This window comes from Alosa sapidissima, chromosome 17, assembly GCF_018492685.1.
Source record: "Alosa sapidissima isolate fAloSap1 chromosome 17, fAloSap1.pri, whole genome shotgun sequence".
In the NCBI taxonomy this organism is placed as follows: domain Eukaryota; kingdom Metazoa; phylum Chordata; class Actinopteri; order Clupeiformes; family Clupeidae; genus Alosa; species Alosa sapidissima.
The window spans coordinates 12,419,688-12,439,590 of record NC_055973.1 but is presented as its reverse complement, the minus strand read 5'-3'; the positions used below and the strand labels follow the sequence as shown (position 1 = coordinate 12,439,590).

The following is a 19,903-nucleotide window of genomic DNA, read 5'->3' as shown; positions in this document are numbered from 1 at the left end:
ATAGTGAATCTCTTACATCGGTCTGACATCAGTAGACTGGGCTTGAGTCAACGCTGTTCTTTTATAGGTTGTCGCAGTCCCGTGCTGGCAGTTGATTAGCTGGATCAGTCAGATGATGGCCCTGCTGGACAAGCGAGAGGCGGTCGCAGTGCAGCAGGTGATCTGGGAGATAGCCGAGTCCTACCCCCAGGCGCTGGTCTACCCCTACATGATCAGCAGTGAGAACTACTCATTTGAGGAGACGGCAGAGGGGCACAAGAATAAAGAGTTTGTGGAGAGGTTTGTGGTGATGTTCTGTAAAGTGATGGGAATCTGAATGGCCATGACTTTACACAGGTTGTTGTGTAGATCTTGAAAGTCTGGAAAATATGGAATTATAAAATACTGTTTTCCAGACCTGAAAAAGTATGGAAATATGGGCGAAAGTCTCGAAAAAAATCTAGAATATTTGCTCAACAAATTATCCAAGGTCAAACAAACAAAAACAATGCGCAAACTGCAAAACTACAAAAAATAGCATCTTTAAAGAAAAAAATTATCAGTTTATGACAGGGGTGGGCAAACTTTTTGGCTCAAGGGCCACATTGGGTTTTGAAAATTGGCCGGCGGGCCGCACCAGCCCATTGATTGTTAAACTTATTTTTAACTGAGGAGCACAGATGATGCAGATGCTTTTATTTGGGAATATTCTGTTTCTGGTTGGATAGATAGAACTGATATTGCTGTGTGTGTGTTGTGTAGGTTAAAACCCCTGCTTGATAAGGGAGGAGTCGTCCAAGATTTTGTTGATGCCTTGCAACAGCTGACAAACCCTGAAATGCTCTTTAAGGTAAGACAAAATGCAGTTGAAAGTAATTTGTGCATTGCCTCAAGTCCCAACTTGACTGGTTGATGATGAACAAACTTCCTCTGGACTGTTATAGGACTGGTGGGATGAGGTGAAGAATCAGCTGGACAAACCCAATCTGGACAAGAAGAAGATGAAGGCTCTGTACGATGAGATGCACTCCTCTCTGTGTGACTCCAGAGCTATGGGCTTCGGCTCCTTCCGCAAGAAGTTCATACAGGTTAAAATTTGAGAATATTTGGTCACTACTCTTCATATTATTAAGATGTATCAGTATTAGGATGTATCACCCAAGAAGTATACTTTACTGAAATGATACAGCATGGCTATATTTTTAGCAATAGACGTGATTTCATAGAATAATACATCCCACTAAAAGTTACATTAAAGCTGCAGTTGGCAAGTCTGACAGATTGAGGGGACTTAGCCAAAATTTTGAATGTTTACAAATCTCATGCCCCTCCCCCACTACCACCGAGCACCCTCTCATCGAGTTTGTGCTCGTCAGTGCGCACCAGACTGTGATTGACAGTGAGATCTCACACAGCCCTGCTCTGATTGGACCAGATGAACCGGGAGCTGTGGATTTTTGCAAAACAAATAACAGGCTCTAGGTGGAGGTAGAAGTGCAGGTTTTTGTCTAAAACCGGCTGATTTATGTTGTTCTGTCAGAGCATAGTGTCGGTTTCAGTGAATATGATCAAAAAAATCTTGCCAACTGCAGCTTTAATATATGGGGAAAATATATGTATATGAATTTATGGAGAATATATATAACTATATATTGGTTTCATCTCATGAGTGTTTTGATCTTCAGAAATTCAATAAAGAGGTGGAGAAGGTGTTTGGTGCGGGCGGCTCCAAGCTGTTTGAGAAGCGTAAGGAGAAGACCTACCTGAGGCAGGTAGATGAGCTGACGGCCAACATGCGGGGCTTCCAGAAGGAGCCGGGCAACCTGAAGGAGTACTCGCCCTGGCTGAGCAACTTCAAGGCCGAAACCCTGCGTAACGAACTGGAGATCCCAGGTGAGGCTCAGAAGACTAACAGGACCTGGGTCACCTGGACCCAAAAGCACTAATGTCATCACTACCTAGTCCCAACCGATTACAGGCAATATAGGCTAGATTTACATTAATAATGTTTCCTCTCCTCGTCTGCTATTTTAGGACAGTATGATGGCAGGTCCAAGCCCTTACCTGAATATCATGCAAAGATTACAGGATTCGATGAACGGGTAGGTGGTAAATGTTTGATATGCTTAAAGGTGCTCTAAGCGATGTTATGCGGTTTCTAAGCTTAACATTTTTTGTCACATACAGCAAACATCTCCTCACCATCTGCTAGCTGCCTGTCCCCTGATTAGACTGTAAAAGAAGCGTCTCTGTGGACAGTTCAGGCTTCAAAAATGGCAACAAAAACAGCCTGGTCCAGCCTGGACCATGAAACAACAAACTGTTTCAGCCAATCACCAACGAGATGCGCATTCAGGAGAGTTTCAGTTGCACGGGAGGGAGGGGCGAGCTAGCTGTCTGTTTTTTTTTTAACGTCAACAGAAGTGACGTTACCCAACATCACTTAGAGCACCTTTAATCTGAGCAAATTACTGAGCATTGTTTGAGACATTTCATGTACAGGTGGTACATAAAAATGAAAGTAATCAATTAATTTGAAACAAGATGTTAATACTACAAAGTTTATTTAACTGTGTTTATGTATATATTTGATCTTACCTGATTTTTGGTGACATTTCTGCCTTAGGTCAAGGTCATGACGTCCATCAGGCGTCCAAAGCGTCTGGTGATCCGCGGTGACGATGAGAAGGAGTATCCGTTCCTGGTGAAGGGGGGCGAGGACCTGCGTCAGGACCAGCGCATCGAGCAGCTGTTTGGCGTCATGAACATCCTCCTGCACCACGACACTGCCTGCTCCCAGAGGAACATGCAGCTCCGCACCTACCAGGTGGTGCCCATCACCAGCAGGTACCACCACACCTGTACCATTTACTCTTACTGTTACCTTTTACTCTTACTGTTCCGGAACTTTCTACTGATCGGATATTTCCTGACGTTTGCTGAACATGCACACACAGTTGGTATCTCTCGATGTATGTTTTTACTCATACTGGTAGTAGTTATGGCAAAAGCTCGTTCCATCATACTCCTCTGAAGAATGTCTCTGCAGTGCCCATGTCCTATACGTACTACAGGCTGTGGAAAATGAACTGGTGTCAGTGCATGGTGGTGAAGCTGTTTTGTTCCTGATGATTCCCCTGTAGGATTGGTCTGATTGAGTGGATGGAGAACACTTGTACCCTGAAAGACTTCCTGGCCAGTAGACGAACAGAGGAGGAGCAAAAGACCATCCTGGCGTACGGTTTCTAATCTTTCGCCACACTACTGAAATGACATCTGCTGTGTTTTTTTTTTAAATGTTAAAATGTTTTAAAATATTCTGTCTTCTCTGTCATAGACCAAATGAATCATATGACAGATGGCTCCAAAAATTTGGAAAGGACATAAGACGGTATGCAGAGACATACAAGTAAGTGAACAACCAACTCTTGCATCCCTTGTATCCATTTCTCTTTGTTAGAGATACATCTAGAAGTGGTTCTAAGTTTCTCCTGTCAGATAAGTTTTCTTCATGATTTAAGTTTGATAATGGAAGCTGGGAAATAAATTGATTGCTGCCATTTTCCTACAGGAAAGCCAGTCGCACAGAAACCGTTAACAACTTTAGGAAGCTTGAACAGATGGTCCCAGAAGATCTACTGAGGTTGGCACTCAGTCAATAGGGTTATATGTTTTTTAACCAATGTCAACTGAACTAATGTCATTAGCACAAGTGATATGGCTTCCCAAATGCATCTGTTTGTTTTAGAAATTAACACACCTTTTTTTAAAACTTTAAGGACCTCTCTAACAAAGTCTCAACAAAGTAAATATTTGTAGAACTCTGATGATACTAATTATTTGATTAACTATTATGTCGTCACAAGGCATCAATGCTGCTAACATGCCTGTGCTGTGTGTCTGTGCAGGCGTGCGTTTGTTCGGATGAGCACTACCCCAGAGGCGTTCCTGTCCCTGCGCTCGCACTTCGCCAGCTCCCACGCCCTGCTCTGCGTCAGCCAATGGCTCCTGGGCATCGGCGACCGTCACCTCTCCAACTTTATGATCAACACCGAGACGGGTGGCATGATCGGTATCGACTTCGGACATGCCTTCGGCTCCGCCACACAGGTGTGTCACAGCACCTCCACGTCTCAATGGCTCTTTTGCCTTTTTAGGATTACCTATAGATTCTGACAGAAAGACTTGGAAAACCTAGGGTTATGGTTGGAAAGCTAAGACACCAGTTGAACTCCAGACATAATGCTCAGAAAGATATCTGAATAATCACTCTGCTTTCTTGGAGTTGGTATGAAAGGCCATAAATTATGTGTTTTAAAATACCCAGTTCCTTCCGGTGCCCGAGCTGATGCCGTTCCGACTGACGCGGCAGTTTGTGAACCTGATGCGGCCGCTGCAGGAGTCTGGCCTGATCCGCAGCATCATGGTGCACTCACTTAGAGCATTCCGCGAGCAGCCCGACCTGCTGCTCAACACCATGGATGTCTTCGTCAAGGAGCCCTCGCTCGACTGGAAGGTGAGGGAGCACACATGTCCAGATGACCGACATAATGACACCTTTTTACTGCTTTTACGGAAACTATTGTGTGCATTTATAGACCTTTTTAGCTGTATAAAGAAACATGTGCGTTCCTAAGGCATTTCCGGTGACAGAAAACAACATTGAGCTAAGGGTAACTTGGGGGACCAACACAAATAAAAAATAAAAAAAGTAGTTTTAAAGTAGACCGTTAGTAGAGCATTATACTAAGGTCCAATTAATTTTCATTTCAAAGTATGTGTTGGTTTTGAACATTGCAACTGGAACAGATTGAAAGGGTCCATATTAGGGCTCACGTAAGCGATGATGTGCTCATTGGCCAGTGCACCTTTTATTTCTTCATTTTCTTTCTGGTGCTCCTCTGCAGAACTTCGAGATGAAGCAGCTGAAGAAAGGTGGTAAGTGGATGCAGAGTGTGGACGTCAAGGAGATTAACTGGTACCCGCTGCAGAAGGTCAGCTTCGCACGGAGGAAGCTGGAGGGAGCCAATCCTGCCACTATCACCAGGTACTCAACTTGTCCACATGCATTTGGCACAGTGTAGTTTTACTGCAGGTATATTCATCAGAGAGAGCAGGCCCCAGCAGTGGCGCGACTGGCTGGGTCACCTGCACCGTACGCCGGCGACCCAGGGTTCGATTCCCGCCCCGTGGTCCTTTCCGGATCCCACCCCGACTCTCTCTCCCACTCACTTCCTGTCAATCTCCACTATCCTATCTGATTAAAGGCATAAAAAGCCCAAAAAATATACTATATATAAAAAATAATTCATCAGAGAGAGCAGTGTATGATGGGAACTGCCTATTACATGGTTTTTGGTAAGATTGAAGCTTCATCTACGATGTGTATTTTTCACTCAAGTTGATTTCTTTGTCCATATTTACTTAGGAAGCAATGGTTGTGAGTTATTCAGTTTAGTGTGTTTCTGTTACATTTTAAATAATGTGATGTACCAGTAATGTACATTGTTATAAGCAAAACTGGAACGTGGTCTGTAGGGATGTAACGATTACCGGTATAATGGTAAACCGTGATAAAAATGTTGACGATAACAATTACCGTTTTCATTTCAAATATCATGAGTATAAGTATACTTTTTTGATCCCGTGAGGGAAATTTGGTCTCTGCATTTATCCCAATCCGTGAATTAGTGAAACTGGCGCAGTGAGCTGCCTGCAACAACAGCGGCCCTCAGGGAGCAGTGAGGGTTAGGTGCCTTGCTCATGGGCACTTCAGCCGTGCCTACTGGTCGGGGTTCGAACCGGCAACCCTCCAGTTACAAGTCCGAAGCGCTAACCAGTAGGCCACGGCTGCCCCCAATTATCACGATGCGGAAACCGTGTGTTTAATCCTTCCCAGCTTTATCCAAGCCTGCTTTTGACATACAGTAGGCCTGAAATGCACCAGAATAAAAGAATCACATCTACTCGGTAACCATTTTTTACCCTCCCACAGCACCCCCTCTATGTGCACCCTGGTTAAATGTTGCACTTTTGAAGGTTTTGCCTATATTTTGTAAATGCTGTCACACTTTTTTAAACTATTTCAGCTTGTGTAGGCCTAGTAGTCCTTTCTGAACATATTGAACACACTTTTAAAAATATCGCGATAATACCGAAAACCGTGATAATTTTGGTCACTATAACTGTGAGGTTAAATTTTCATATTGTTACATCCCTAGTGGTCTGCTATGTACGGACTTACCGAGTCAGGTCAATCACCAGTGTGTGATTTGGTTTGTGTTGCAGTGAGGAGCTCATGCTGGGCTTCGAAAAAGACCCTGCAGTGAAGGGAATGCTGGCTGTGGCGCAGGGAACAGAGGAGCACAACATCCGCGCCCAGAAAGGGGAGAAGGACCTCAGTGTGGAGGAGCAGGTGGACTGTTTGCTGGACCAGGCCACTGACCCCAATCTGCTGGGCAGGGTCTGGGTAGGCTGGGAGCCCTGGATCTGAACTCAATCACTCTGTAGCTCTTTCACTGTCAAGGTGCTCACAGATGCAGGTACTTAAATGTGAAACACATGCTCTTATGTACATGAAATGTCCCTTGGATGTTTTAACATTGTCAGGATGAAACTCTAGCCAACAATAAAGCACTTTGCAATAGAAATGAAGAATGAGTCATGACCATTCAGGCTCACAATTAAGGACCAAGATACTACTGTAGTCAGCAGACCTGCCACCCAAATGATTTACATTAAAATGTGATTGGAGAGAAGATTATGTCAGATGACACTGCTGCCGCCCATCTTCTCACTCTCGTTTGTAAACCTACTAATGGCCTGTGCCAGCATCCCCGGCGATGGCGTCACACACTCTGTCTCTTATCAATAAATGACATGACTGCTTTGACAGGTTCAGTTGTTTGAGAAACATTCTCGTTTTTTCTTTATTCATTTTTTTGCAATGCCCCAAAGATGTCTCCTGCATCAGCAATCACCTGGTTCATATGGCTTTATTATTAGACCTGTTTTATATACTAAGGCATTCACAGGCCAGGTTCACAGTTGCTTCAACAGAAAGCATCTGACAGGAAAGGTGACAGACATTGGGTTACTGTTACTTTATCATGGCAAAATACGGAGGGGGGGGGTGCAGTTTCTTCACTGAATTTCATTACACTGTTTGTTTACACAATTGTACAACAATCGGTCATCATTTGCAGACTTCACCTCGTCAAATGGCAATCTTTAAAATCCTTGTTCTAATCCATAATTTTGATTTGCACAAAAAAGGCTTTGGGTTTGAGCAAGTAGTGTTTTCATTGTGCATATCCCTACGAAGGCCAAGGAGGGAGTTGGACAGATACATAACGTTATTATACAGACATACTGTATAGTTAATACATAAAAGCACCCTATATATATATATATATATATATATATATATATATATATATATATATATATATATATATATATATATTTTCACACACACACATACATATGCATGTATATTAGACAAACAAAATGGCCACCACTGTAAGGCCATTGAATGTGCATAGTGTTCAGTTACAAAACTGTCTAGAGCAATACACAAGGCCAAGGTACCGTCAGTTGTGTGCCTTGCACAGACTAGATTTGTTTTAATTTTTTTTGATCAGGTTTGTTTTTTATTATTATTATTATTATTATTATTATGATGAATATTACTACATTTTGGGCCTCCAGCCACCAATAAATTGCAACAGTTTCTTTACCTGCAGCTTAGTTAGCTTAAAGTCCTCTGAGAGGATCTCCTCCGTCAGCTGCAGGAGGAGGTTGCCGTCGATCTTCTCGCGCACAAACAGGGCCACCACATCTTCCGACAGTCCTATGAAGTACAGCGAGCGCGACACTTCCTCGATGGACAGTCCTGACAGGTCGATGGGCGGATTCCACGTCGAGCCTGACGTGTCTGTGTGCGGGTACGAGATGGTGAATACCTCGGGTGCGGTGGCAGACTGCTGCTCCTGCTGTTGTTGCGGTTGTTGTTCAAAAGAGCTCTTAGAGGCAGAGTCCACCAGTTCTGTAGTGTCAGGCACCACTGCTGCTGCCGCTACCACCGCCGCCACCACTGCCGTTGTCATGGCGACAGCAGCTGTGTCTGTGTCCTTCCCTGCGTCGCTTGGCTTGGGTGTCCTCGGGGGCAAGATGGGGCAGGATTGGCTCTGCTTGGCATCGCACTCCTCAATGGGTTTGTCTCTGGACACTTCCAGCGTGTAGCTGGTGGACTTGGTGTGGAACTGACCTGGGTGGGACTGCAGCGGGGATTTGGAGGAGGACGCTATCCCCCTGCCTGCCCCATCTCCACCTCCACCCCTGTGGGTCCCCTCAAAGTCAAACGGGCCAGAGGTGGAGGCCTTGGGCGTGCCGGGGGTGCGCTTGCGCGGATAGCTGGAGTAACTGCGGCAGTGGATGGAAGCAAAGTCGCCCGAGTCTGCGCCGCTAAAGTCGTTGGGCCACGACAGGCGGGATGGCGTGCCGTCCAGGGGCGAGGGGCACAGACGGGCGCTGGTGCTGCTACCGGCCGAGCCTTCGCCACCCGCACGCAGCCAGGGGCACGGGTAGCATGGCTGGCTCGGCTCATCTGAGTCGCACGCCTCCTTCTCACCGCTTCTGCTGAGGGAGACACACACACACACACGTTAAATTTTACTTCCAACATAGATTGGCAACAGTCACAGTCATCACCGCAAAAAAAAAAAAAATCTGTGAAACATTGGCCTGCACATGTGTGCATATAGTATGTAATGTTGTGATGTTTAATGTGAGGAACCATCTTATGACATGGATTCAAGATTTTTGAAACAAAACTTCAAAATGTATCAAAAGATGAAACAAACCTTTCACGTTTGTGTTGAGGAGCGCAATGTTCCAACATTCCATTTGTTTACTATGCGAGAGTATGGGAGAACTGGCACAATCGTAACACTTTTCTATTCTCTCCGTTCGAACTTGATTTACACAAAGACTTGAAAGCTGTGAAATTTAGCCAGAAAACAGTCATACATGTTTTCTCCATGAATGTTGAAACAGAATTCAAAAACATGTTCTAGTTTAAGAACTGAACTTAACAGCGACATGTAGCCTAGGGCCTACCTTTGTTACAACCTGATGCAGCCATTAATGCCTCATTTACACATACCCAGGTATTTCTACAAACTGGTTATCTAGAAATATCCGGGTACATGTAAATGAGGCATTAATGACCGGGTCAAACGCAAACCATTTATCATTTTCTTTGTCTTCTAAACACCACCTAAAACGTGGGGTAGCCTACCGTTGTAAAAGTAGCAAAGCGTCATGAATGTAACCATTCTAAAATCGTGTTAGCCTTGTTGATAAACTGCTTATTTCTTTCATGTCTAAAGCATTTGGTCCAGTGATCTTTGAAGTTGCTGTGGCTGTCTAAAGTTTAATTGGCTGTGATAGCGGCACAAAATTCATAATTCATAACTCTCAATGGGGGGGGGATACTGCGAAATCGTGGTAATTTCATGCTTTCCAACAACGGTAAGAATCCATACCATCCCAGCCCTAGCTGACAAAAGATGAGCATTGCATCTAGAGCTGCATTAAAATGGGGGAGCAAAAACTGACCTGCAAAAAAACAAACATGGCAATATATATTTTCTGCAATAGTTTCAAAAAATTCTTCAGACCAAAGTTATTGCTCAGCTTTTTTGGAGCACAAACTCTCCTTTCTTGAATTGGCTGTGTTATTCTAAAGTGGATATTAGGTTGTGTAATACACCGGTTGACTCACTATGATGCAATTAGTAACGGAAAATAAGAACCAGGAAGCAGCAAAGAAAGTTGTAGCATTTGCCTTACTTGAAATGGTACATCCTACAATGTGACAATTGCTCATGGTGCACATTGCAACCACAATGCTTAAATGATGCATTATGCCATACAGCCAAACACTGCTTTGATATACTTCATAGCTAACGCAGTCTAAGACTAGATTACGTTTTCACAAGGACTAGTTCAGTTCCTGTCAGAAAAACTCCAGTTTGAGCACATTTGTTGTTGAAATGTTGAGTAAATGCCAAGTGAGAGAGAGACATCGAGAGAGGGGCTCAGGGAGCACATACATAGAAAATAAAATGTCCCTTGTTACTGTGGCTTTCCTTAATGGCACTCGAAATTCCATGGCCATGATCTCAATTCCCAGGCACCTGATAAAATACCTCCAATATACTTGAGGTTGCCTTGGATAAAGGCCAGTGGCTAAATGTAATGTCATGTCTAAGCTGCCAGTTCTGTTTATTCTAATCCACAAATCAAGCAGGTTGAGACCAACACCAAGGCCGGCCAACCTTATACACTTGGGCTGCGTGGGAGCTGAATTATAAAGCAGTCATGTATTACACTGTACACTAACTGCTTGTGGGACAATAATGTTGTACGCAGGGGCCATTAGCTGCACACATTGGAGATGAGGCAGATGGAGTAGGAATGCATACTTAGCGGTTTCAAGGCTGTAAAGAGATTTTATTTTTCACGGATAAAAAAACAAAACCTATTAATCTTTCGGGAACTTTTTAAGGGGTTAATCAATGGCTGGAGTGCATCTTTCAATCTCCTGCAAGTTCAAATGGGTAAACTGCTGTTTTGTGTTGCCAAAAACTGTATGTTCATTCATTGCACTAATACATGCTTAGAATTTTTAGTCTACTAATCTACTAATTTTTAGTCTACTAGTTTTAGGCTACTACTGCACAAACTAGTGTGCACCAGCCACCTACTGGGTGTTGACCTGAGGCAGTCAGGGTTCTCACATGTTGTGAAGGCCAGAGGAGTAGTAGGAGAGGGTGGGGCTGGGCGAACGGGTGTCCTGCTGTCGGGGTTTGACCAGGGGGAGCGGCGCAGCAGCGGCTACTGGGGTGGAACACGAGGGCACGCCTGCCTGCTTGGAGCTCCGTGGAGGGATGGGCGGGGCGTTCAGGAGCCGGCACTCCTCCTTCACCTGGAACAGAGAAGAGAGGGGAGGGTTGTTGGGGGCCCATAGAGTACTCTTAAAATCACCAACAAATGGTAAACATTTGTGGCGAACATGTTTTCTCTGAACAGTTCAATTTGAACGATTTGGTGTTAAAGGAGTATTCCGGTGTGATTTTGACCTAAAGTGTTTTGAAACATGACGCCGAGTGTGAACCTATGTCTCATAGCCCATCTCGGCTTGTCCCCTGCACTCCGAAATCTGGCGCTAGTTAGCCGATGCTACCAACAAGGCGGCTAATGCTGGTGCCTCGGGCATCGGTGTAGCCATGCAAATAAATCACTGTTTTACACCATTTACGAGGCTCAACATATCTCCACACTTCATTGGTATACTTCCCAGGGCCCTGACATTTAAAACGAGACATTGAGAACTTTGAAAAAGCACTGGTAGTTTACTTACAAGACGATTTATACAGACAGTGTCTTCACAAAGTTTAGCGTTTGCAGCCATCAGATACGTTGAGCCTTGTAAATGGTGTAAAACAGTGATTTATTTGCATGGCTACACCGATGCCCGAGGCACCAGCATTAGCCGCCTTGTTGGTAGCATCGGCTAACTAGCGCCAGATTTCGGAGTGCAGGGGACAAGCCGAGATGGGCTATGAGACATAGGTTCACACTCGGCGTCATGTTTCAAAACACTTTAGGTCAAAATCACACCGGAATTCTCCTTTAACATTCCATTGTAACTACCTCCTCAGACTGTGTGCAGACGATTGTTCGCAAAACGTCGCCGAAAACTTAAGACTAATGGAAAACTGTTTGCAAACGTTATGTTTAGGTTATGTGCCTATGTTTGCAAATATGAACCCACCTCTAGAAAGCAGAGGGGTATAATGTGAAACAAGATGAGTGGTGTGTTGAGCCTAAAGCCAGAGGTGCGTTCAAATTCGGTGAGCAGAGGCGATACTTTGTGGCAATTATTTATCTTGTTGCTTGCCATTTTGTTTAGGGTCGATTCAACCAGGGCCCACGCACTTAGGTCTCAAAAAATCTATTAAAAAAAAATGATTTTGCCTCTTTTTTTGTCAATGTTCACAAGCCCATAGCGCAAGAAATAAAGTGTAGGAGGCTCAAATTTTGCATGCTGATAAATAGGAATAGTATGTAGCAAAATCATCACGTTTGGTCTGGATGATTCTGCATGGTCATAGCTGTCCCTCCAAGTTGATCAACATTTTATTGGAGTTTTTGGCTGGTCTCTGTTTAGGCCTTCAGAAGACATATTTGTACTCAACATAGGCAACATAGATTTATTTCCCTTATTGACATAAGTAGAAACACTCTCACAAAAAGCAATGAACAGAAAATAAATTCCTTCTGGGTCCAGTGTTGCGCGGGTTTGGTCACAAGCGGCCCGCGGTAGCCCGATATTTTAATCAACCCGACCGCAACTCGGACAGCGAATATTAATTAGGACAAAATTATACCCGACCCGCTTATTTACAAAATGTGTGCTTTTGGTTATAGTCTGCATGCAGTGTGACAGTAGGCCATTTCTGTAAAACAAGCTAATTTATGCAGAACATAATGTTTGCGTAGGAGAGAGAATGAGAATAAGAGCGCAAGCACGCACGCAACCACCAAGGATTAGAACACTAGGATAAGATTTGAAGGCCATGGACATACATCTTTCTTTCGAAAACAGAAATGGTGAGGCGAGGTAGGCTAGAGAGATACATTGCTGGTCAAAACGTTAGCGTAAGAACTGGTTTATAATGCTGAATGAAGCACAAAGCTTTACAAAAGCACATCCACTGTTTAAAGTCACAAACACAACGAACTGTAACTTTTATGCATGCGCGAACCTATACATAGGATGTGTAGTCTGTGCCATAACATTTATTCCTGCAGGCTGCCCGTTTTGGCTGTCATACTTTTAAATGGCTTCGCAAGAAGTAGGCCTACATAGACCATAACTTACTGTCATCTTCTTAAGGAATTTTTCCCAATATTTCCCATAGCCTATATCGCTTTTCCTGAAGGGGTGTCTATTATTTTTAACTCGCATCTTCAGCTTCTTTACTGTTGACTTTACTCTATTGATGCTTTACTGTATTGATGCCAGCCTTCTTGTGATATTTTAAGTAGGCCTAGGCCTATTTGTAGAAATATATATTTAATTAATTTTAACTGACCCGCCCGCAAATGACCCGAATATCATTAAAATATTTTGTTTATGACTCATAACCGCGGGTGACCGCGGTCATCAGCGGGCAACCGCTTAATTTCGGGCAGACCGCGCAACACTGTCAGGGTCTGAACAGCAGACCTCACAAGTCTGAAAAATCATTTTGGTTCTCATTTTCAGAGCACCCTAACACCTTGTGGGAATATACAAAGATTTTTTTTATATTTGTTTCTTTATTCTCCATGATCCCTTCTAAATACAACCTGTGGTTGTATAGAGTAACCTGTGGTATACAAAACATATTGATGTCAATGGTGCATTTTGCCCATGTTCAGGGTGAAAAATTATATTTGCATAAGACAAGTCAAATTGGTGTTTTTAAAAAGAAGGGATCATAGAGAATAAAGAAAAAAAATATATACATATAAAAATGTATATTCCCACAAGGTGTTTGGGTGCTCTGAAAATGAGAACCAAATTATTTTTCAGACTTGTGAGGTCTGCTGTTCAGACCCTGAAGGGATTTATTTTTTGTCCATTGCTTTTTGTGTGTGTGTGTGTGAGTGTTTCTACTTATCTCAATAAGGAAAATAAATCAAGAGCCTATGTTTAGTACAAATATCTTCTGAAGGCCTAAACAGAGCCCAACCAAAAACTCCAATAAAATTTTGATCAACTTTGAGGGACAGCTATGACCATGCAGGATCATCCAGACCAAACTTGACGATTTTGCTACATACTATAGACTTCTGAAGTTTGCCTACAAAAAAGCTGCCATCTTTGACATCCGGTATCTGGCGATTTTTCCTATGGGAAAATAACATGGGGATTTTGAATTATCGCACCTGTTAAACTCTCGCGAAACTCCCCCCCCCCAAAAAAAAACTGGCTGTATCTTGGAAAGTATTAATCTTACATAAGTAAAAAGTATTTTACAGCGTGTCTCCTGGGTAACATAGGTACACCTGGTCATTTTTTCCGATTTTTTTTGAGACCGAGATTTTTTTAAGTGCGTGGGCCCTGGTTGAATTGACATGGAATGACCCTTTACAGTTTAAAGCAAACAACAAAAGTTTGCTAGGAATGTTCACCACTGTTTGACAAATGTCACAAGTTTGACAAACATTTCAGGCTTTAGGATCAACATCTAATTTCTAATCTGTACTCATTTTTTTGTAGTATACATGGATGGATCATTTTAACTTGAGATTCTCCGTTCTGTCCAGATGACTTTGTAAATATAAGACCAGATAATTTTTTAATCGAAGGTCCAGAATTGAGCAGCCCTGTCACAGCGCTTTCCATCTGCTGCAACCAAAGTCAACACTGCCACTGGGGTCAAGGGTCACAGTCTGGTTTGTACATCCATTTGTTAACATCAACATAATCTTAAACCTAAAATAAACAATGGCGTGATTTTTACGATCCGGTTAACCTGCACAAAATGTATTATGTGCCAACTTTTATTGAGATATGACACATTCTTTTATGTCCTTGTGTGAGAGGATAGATAGTAAGCAATGGTATTGGTGTTAAACCAATAAAGCGTGGGCATACTGTGTGCTACTTTGTTTTGCAAATATGTCGCTGAAACAGTGACTTCTTTTAAACAAATTAACCCAAGTCATGCTCAAAGGTAGGCCGTGCTTTGTGGCAATGTGTGCCTTAATGACTAACACAAATATTTGCTGCTTTGCGTAGAGGGGGGAGCCTTGAAAAGGCTGTATTCTTGTAGCCAGCTCTGAAGAGTGTTGTGGTATTTTGGTGGATTGAATGTGAATAGGCCCCTAGAGTTATATGAAAGCAGACATGGGTTCCCATTTTTCAAATAAAGAGAATCCGCACAGATCAACTTTAAAGACTGCCCCCACCACCACCACCTTAGCCTTTTATATGCAGGGATGAGCTGAAATCACTGGTCCGAAAAGATTCACTCTCCTGTTACAGTTAATGTTTGCATGTAGGAAATAACTGTGTGTACTACAGGGCAGTGAGGTCATCTTAGTCCTTCCTTTAAAGCCATGAATCATGCCACCGGAGCACTAAATATGGTTTAATGGTCTCTATGCACCGCCCAGGTAAAGGGAAAACAATAACAAGGAGGGTTTTGTGTTTGCCATGTCTGGAGGCTCAGATAAATAGATAATTCCTGTCGTGGTGAAGGCAGCACCCCTGCTTCCAGTAAGTTAACGTGAAGTTAACCGAGACATTAAATGAAATCCACTTACATTTTAAACGAATTTAAAACATAACCTAATGTTCTATTTAAAAATGGCTGAGTGTGATCAATAGTCACAAGCCCCTGAAGACATTAAACTACAAAGAACAAGATTTAAAGTACTAAGCTCTTCATTCCGTTATCATGGTAGACAGCGACTTACAGCTTCAGATTTGGGAGGCACCGGCGGTGGAGGTAGACTGAGGTCCGAGCTTAACAGGGGGCAGGCAGGGATGCTGACTGGGTACTGTAGCACGGGTGTCATGTTGCTCCTTACAACGGGCTTGCCGTGGTCTGTTAGTGTTAGCGCAGACGAGCATGGCGCCTGGTTCTTCATGTGGTCGAGCCACAGCTCTTCGTAGGGCACGTCGGGCTTGAGAGAGCTGGTCCCACTTGGGCTGCTCTCGGTCAGCTCGGGCAGCAGGTAGTCCGTCTCGGGACTGGGCTCGGGCGCTGCTGGCGGTGCGTACTCGCCGCACAGGCTCACGCAGCCCTGCAGGTTGACCTCGCTGTTGCCGTGCAGGTTGCTGCCGTAGACGCAGACGGAGAGCCGGTGGAAGGACTGGGTCAGCTCGTCGCGGGCCGAGCTCAGCGAGCTGGGCAGGTGCACATGGCCCGGGCAGCCGTTGCTGCCGCCCACTCCGACTCCTCCGCCACTCCCGCCGCCGCCACCACCACCACCACCACCACCCCCTCCGCCCCCTCCGGTCCCACCCACCCCGCCCCCGCCCTTCTTGGGGCTCTTGCCCTCCTCGCTCCAGTCCACACGCACGTCACGCACCGCCCGCGAGTAGTCGTCGATGTCGAACTGCTCCTGGCAGAAGGTGAACCAGCGGTGCACCACCGTCTCCAGCCACGGCTCGCCGTGCAGCAGGCCCTCGGGCAGCAGCAGGCGAGGCAGCGTGGCCACGTGCAGCGGGAAGTGCACGGGCAGCACCTTGTTGGTGCGCAGCGCGCAGCACACCACCACCGTCTTGGTCTGGATGTTGACCAGCTTGTAGCGGTGGCCCTCGCGGATCAGGTGCAGGTCGTGCTGGTTGCGTGGCGGGCTGCTGGGCACCGTCACGTTGACCGGCAGCCGCGTCTTCTCCACGATAGTGCGGATGGTGTGCTCGCCCTCTTGCATCTGCAGCTCCAGCGGCGAGCACGTGCTGAAGCGGCCCTTGCACTGGAAGGGCAGGCTGATGCTCTCGTTGGTGCGGTGGTTCATGCAGATGAGACACGGCATCTTGCCGCGGCCCAGCTTGCCCAGCGAGTTGAGCTTGCCGATGCGCTTGAGGATGGTGTTGAAGCGCGACTTCTCCTTGGCCGTCTTGGTGTACAGGATTTCGGCCTGACCCATGAGCGTCAGCTCGTCGCCCGTGCTCAGGGTGATGTTGTAAACCTCTGTGTCCTCATTACACTCACCTGAGGCCATCTGCATGTGGGAGCAAGAAACACCAGAACGTTTGAAACAGCCCAGGAATAAACAGTATCTGTTATCTTACATGCATGTGAATAGATGCAAGTACAGTATATTCTACCACTACGGACATCATTTTGGTGTGTCCCTAAAATGCTTTACTGATTGACATCCTTATAAAAGAATATGGAATACGTTGAAGGGGACTAATTTAGCCATAACATTTATTAGGCACAGGACTGACGTAAAGAAGACTGACCTTGACATTGAAAGTGATTTCCTCCATCACGTAAACCCGCTCGGGAAAAGCCTTGGCCACTTCCTCCACGCTGTTAAAGTACTGCACAGGTTCCTTGATGTCGCGGTCCTGTTCAAGTAACTTAAATTGGCCTAAGAGAAAGTAGGCAGTGATGAGGCCGTATAATGGCATAGACAGTGTCACTCACATAGTTTCAATGAAAGATGGGACAAATGGAAATCATATGCATCATATCACCATAATGTGATTTCAGAGCTTTTGAAAATGTCATTAGACTCCATTGTTACTGGCTAGGAACAATACCTTTAACAAAACATTAAGAACCGTTCTGTCAGCCTTAAACATCTACGGTTTATGTTCCTTCCCACACCCTTATTTACCAGTGTTCTGTACTGGTCATATGTCCTATATCAGAAACTAACCCATTTTCAGGGGTACTAGTCAAATAATAATTAAAAAGGTGAGTCTCACCTAAAAAGCAAGCAGGTTGCATCTATAAATATGGTAAATATTTCCATACCAAATTCGATCATATTCATCTAATTTCTAATGGACTGAAGAGAAGACTTGTTATTCTAGCTGAGTTCAACTATTGACTCACACCCTATTTGCCAGTAGCTGAAATTCTTTGAATGAAACAGCTGTCATTCCTTAAGCCCCAATGAGAATTCAGACTTTTTCACTAACACAGAAGTGCATTTTAAATGAAAACAAAGGAAACACAGCAAGAGCAAACCAACGGCATAGTTGATCGGCTCACCCTCGTAATGGACCGGGATCTCGATTTTAGGACCGATGACATAATGGCCTTCCTCCAGGCTATGGGCAGTGATTGTGGTCCACTGTCGACATGAGTGAATCAAGAGGTAGTCATTTTCACGCAATCCTTCCACAGTCTGGCCTAAAAAAAAAAAGAAGGAAAAAAAAACAGATTACACGGCCTGTTCAGATGTTATCTGACAACTGACTGATGATATAATGGGTGGTGAAATCTACACTCGAAGGCTGCCTTTTCAAACTCTCTCTCTCATATATATATATATATATATATATATACACACACACCATCACCATAATACGTAGCCCAAAAACAATGCGCGAGTTTAAAATCAGAGTAGGTTGGTTAGCCTACTTGTTGACCACAGTCTATGTTGTTGACATTTGACAGTCCACATCTCATGAACAGGTGCCAAAGATTAGAACTACAACCGGCAATCGACGACATACCACTAAAACATTTATTCCTCGAGATGTTAGTATTTGGTATTTAATAACATTTGTAGATGTATGCGCGTGGTATTTAATAACATTTGTAGATGTATGCGCGTGGTTAGACGAAGCGGCTGCAGAAATTAGTTGGTATTTTTCAGCGCCGATGTTATCATACTGTATTTAAATGTCTTATCTCGCTATATCCTGTTAACGTCAGCAAGCAAAGCATTCATTGAGAAGAAGGCCAACATATCCTACTATGCAGGCTTCCACAGGGAAATTCATAACACGCTACAAATTCTATTCAGCGAAATTACTACAATGTATATTGCTTGGAGGTTCGGAAAAGCCAGCCTTATGCACTGCTAGCTAGTCAGTACACATTCCTGTAGGACAGGCCAGATAACAGTGAAAAGCTGATGAAGTAAGCTCGAAATAGCCTTAATTTGAAGACAACACAAAGTATTGACTGCAGCTTGTCAGCTTTGGTGCAGCACAAATCGATGTGTTTGGGAAGCCAAATGGTACGCCGACTAGTAGGCATGCAGCGCCAGCACCCTCATAAAAGTGATTGCAATACCATTTTCCAATTCGGTTAACGTTAGCTCGTTAGGAATCTGGGGTGAACTGGTTGTTCACACAAGCTACCCTGCTAAATAGAACCAGCTTGCTAACATTGCTTCCATTTACATGGTTCTCGACAGGTTTTGGGTAGATAAGTGTTGCCTAGCTCAATTTCATTGTTTCGACGTCCCCAGCGTTAAGTTGGTAAATAAATGAATTACGAGTGATATATGAAACACAGTTTCCAACTAAGCTAAATGGCTAACAAAGTATGTTGGTTGTAACCAAGCTCTGCTAGCTACCTACGGGAAAGCCACCCACGTTCAGATTCTTGCAAAGTTGCCAACTTGCCTTGCTAGCGTGCTAGTTATGTAGCACAAGTTGATGAAGTTTACCCATTGTTTATCACTGAATAGCAAGAGAATGCGCTTACCACCATCCAGTTTCACAATTTGTGGCAGTCTGTAGGCACTGACAAGTCGATCCAGGGACAGAGTCGTCGTGCTCCATGCAACATCTTTTAAATTGTTGTACAACATTGATCCCAGGTCCATGTTAGCTGGCTAACACAATGACCTACCCGCCGCCGCATTCATTTGTTCTAAAAAATGGTTCTTGCATAGAGAATATTTTCTTTGATGCCGTTTTGTTTTTAGTTTAAAACAATCATGCATTGTCCAGCAGCCAAATCACCTCGACAGTCTATTTACACTGACAGGAAATGCCATATACCCAAACCATAGAAATCTCGTCCCTGGCAATGGGAATTTCCTCCTCCCAGCGCCTGTGGTTGCTTGGGCAACTTCAACTGACTTTAACCTTTGTTGACTTACAGCCCAGTAGGTCTGGCCCTAATCATAGTCTATGATCTGGCCCTAATCATTCTTTGAGTCACATTGACATGACTATTCAGTGCAGTTATGGGCTATTTGTTTGGCTTTATTATTTTATTATGCCCACATAAATAGGCTATATACAACGTCTGTCTGTGGTTTGCAGGCATTTGCATCATTTTCACTAAAGGTGAATGGCAGATTTATATGGAAAATGTCAGAAAGCCAAGCAGAAAAGTCCAGTTTGTGTCCACCTGAGGTAGCCTAGCCTAAAAGT

General features: G+C 44.2%; 2 protein-coding genes across 6 annotated transcripts in view; one reads left to right on the top strand and one right to left on the bottom strand.

Moving 5' to 3' along the window:
- The window catches only part of prkdc (protein kinase, DNA-activated, catalytic subunit), a 53,379-nt gene extending 46,487 nt beyond the window's left edge, over positions 1-6,892 (top strand). For 2 of the 3 annotated variants that reach the window (XM_042068798.1, XM_042068797.1), the window contains exons 74-86: positions 68-279; positions 742-829; positions 924-1,067; positions 1,665-1,872; positions 2,014-2,081; positions 2,606-2,826; positions 3,123-3,215; positions 3,317-3,388; positions 3,551-3,622; positions 3,888-4,089; positions 4,307-4,495; positions 4,887-5,026; positions 6,268-6,892. In XM_042068798.1, the coding sequence (XP_041924732.1) occupies positions 68-279; positions 742-829; positions 924-1,067; positions 1,665-1,872; positions 2,014-2,081; positions 2,606-2,826; positions 3,123-3,215; positions 3,317-3,388; positions 3,551-3,622; positions 3,888-4,089; positions 4,307-4,495; positions 4,887-5,026; positions 6,268-6,472 (1,914 nt within the window). In that variant the 3' untranslated portion in view covers positions 6,473-6,892. Of the gene's footprint in view, positions 1-67; positions 280-741; positions 830-923; positions 1,068-1,664; positions 1,873-2,013; positions 2,082-2,166; positions 2,576-2,605; positions 2,827-3,122; positions 3,216-3,316; positions 3,389-3,550; positions 3,623-3,887; positions 4,090-4,306; positions 4,496-4,886; positions 5,027-6,267 lie in introns of those variants that run through there. The other variant, XM_042068799.1, reaches the window with a different exon arrangement.
- A 731-nt stretch (positions 6,893-7,623) lies between these two features.
- On the bottom strand, positions 7,624-19,590 carry garem (GRB2 associated, regulator of MAPK1). 3 transcript variants are annotated; one of them, XM_042068800.1, is made up of 6 exons: positions 19,227-19,590; positions 17,778-17,918; positions 17,018-17,148; positions 15,520-16,773; positions 10,785-10,972; positions 7,624-8,619 (listed from the first exon to the last, which is right to left on the bottom strand). In XM_042068800.1, the coding sequence occupies exons 1-6, from the start codon at positions 19,345-19,347 to the stop codon at positions 7,671-7,673; spliced, it is 2,784 nt and encodes a 927-aa protein (XP_041924734.1). In that variant the 5' UTR covers positions 19,348-19,590; the 3' UTR covers positions 7,624-7,670. The 3 variants fall into 3 exon arrangements, with proteins under 3 accessions (XP_041924734.1, XP_041924735.1, XP_041924736.1); XM_042068801.1 differs by having other exon boundaries at positions 7,624-8,616; XM_042068802.1 differs by lacking the exons at positions 17,778-17,918; positions 19,227-19,590 and adding an exon at positions 17,489-17,713.
- Between the last annotated feature and the right edge of the window lie 313 nt (positions 19,591-19,903).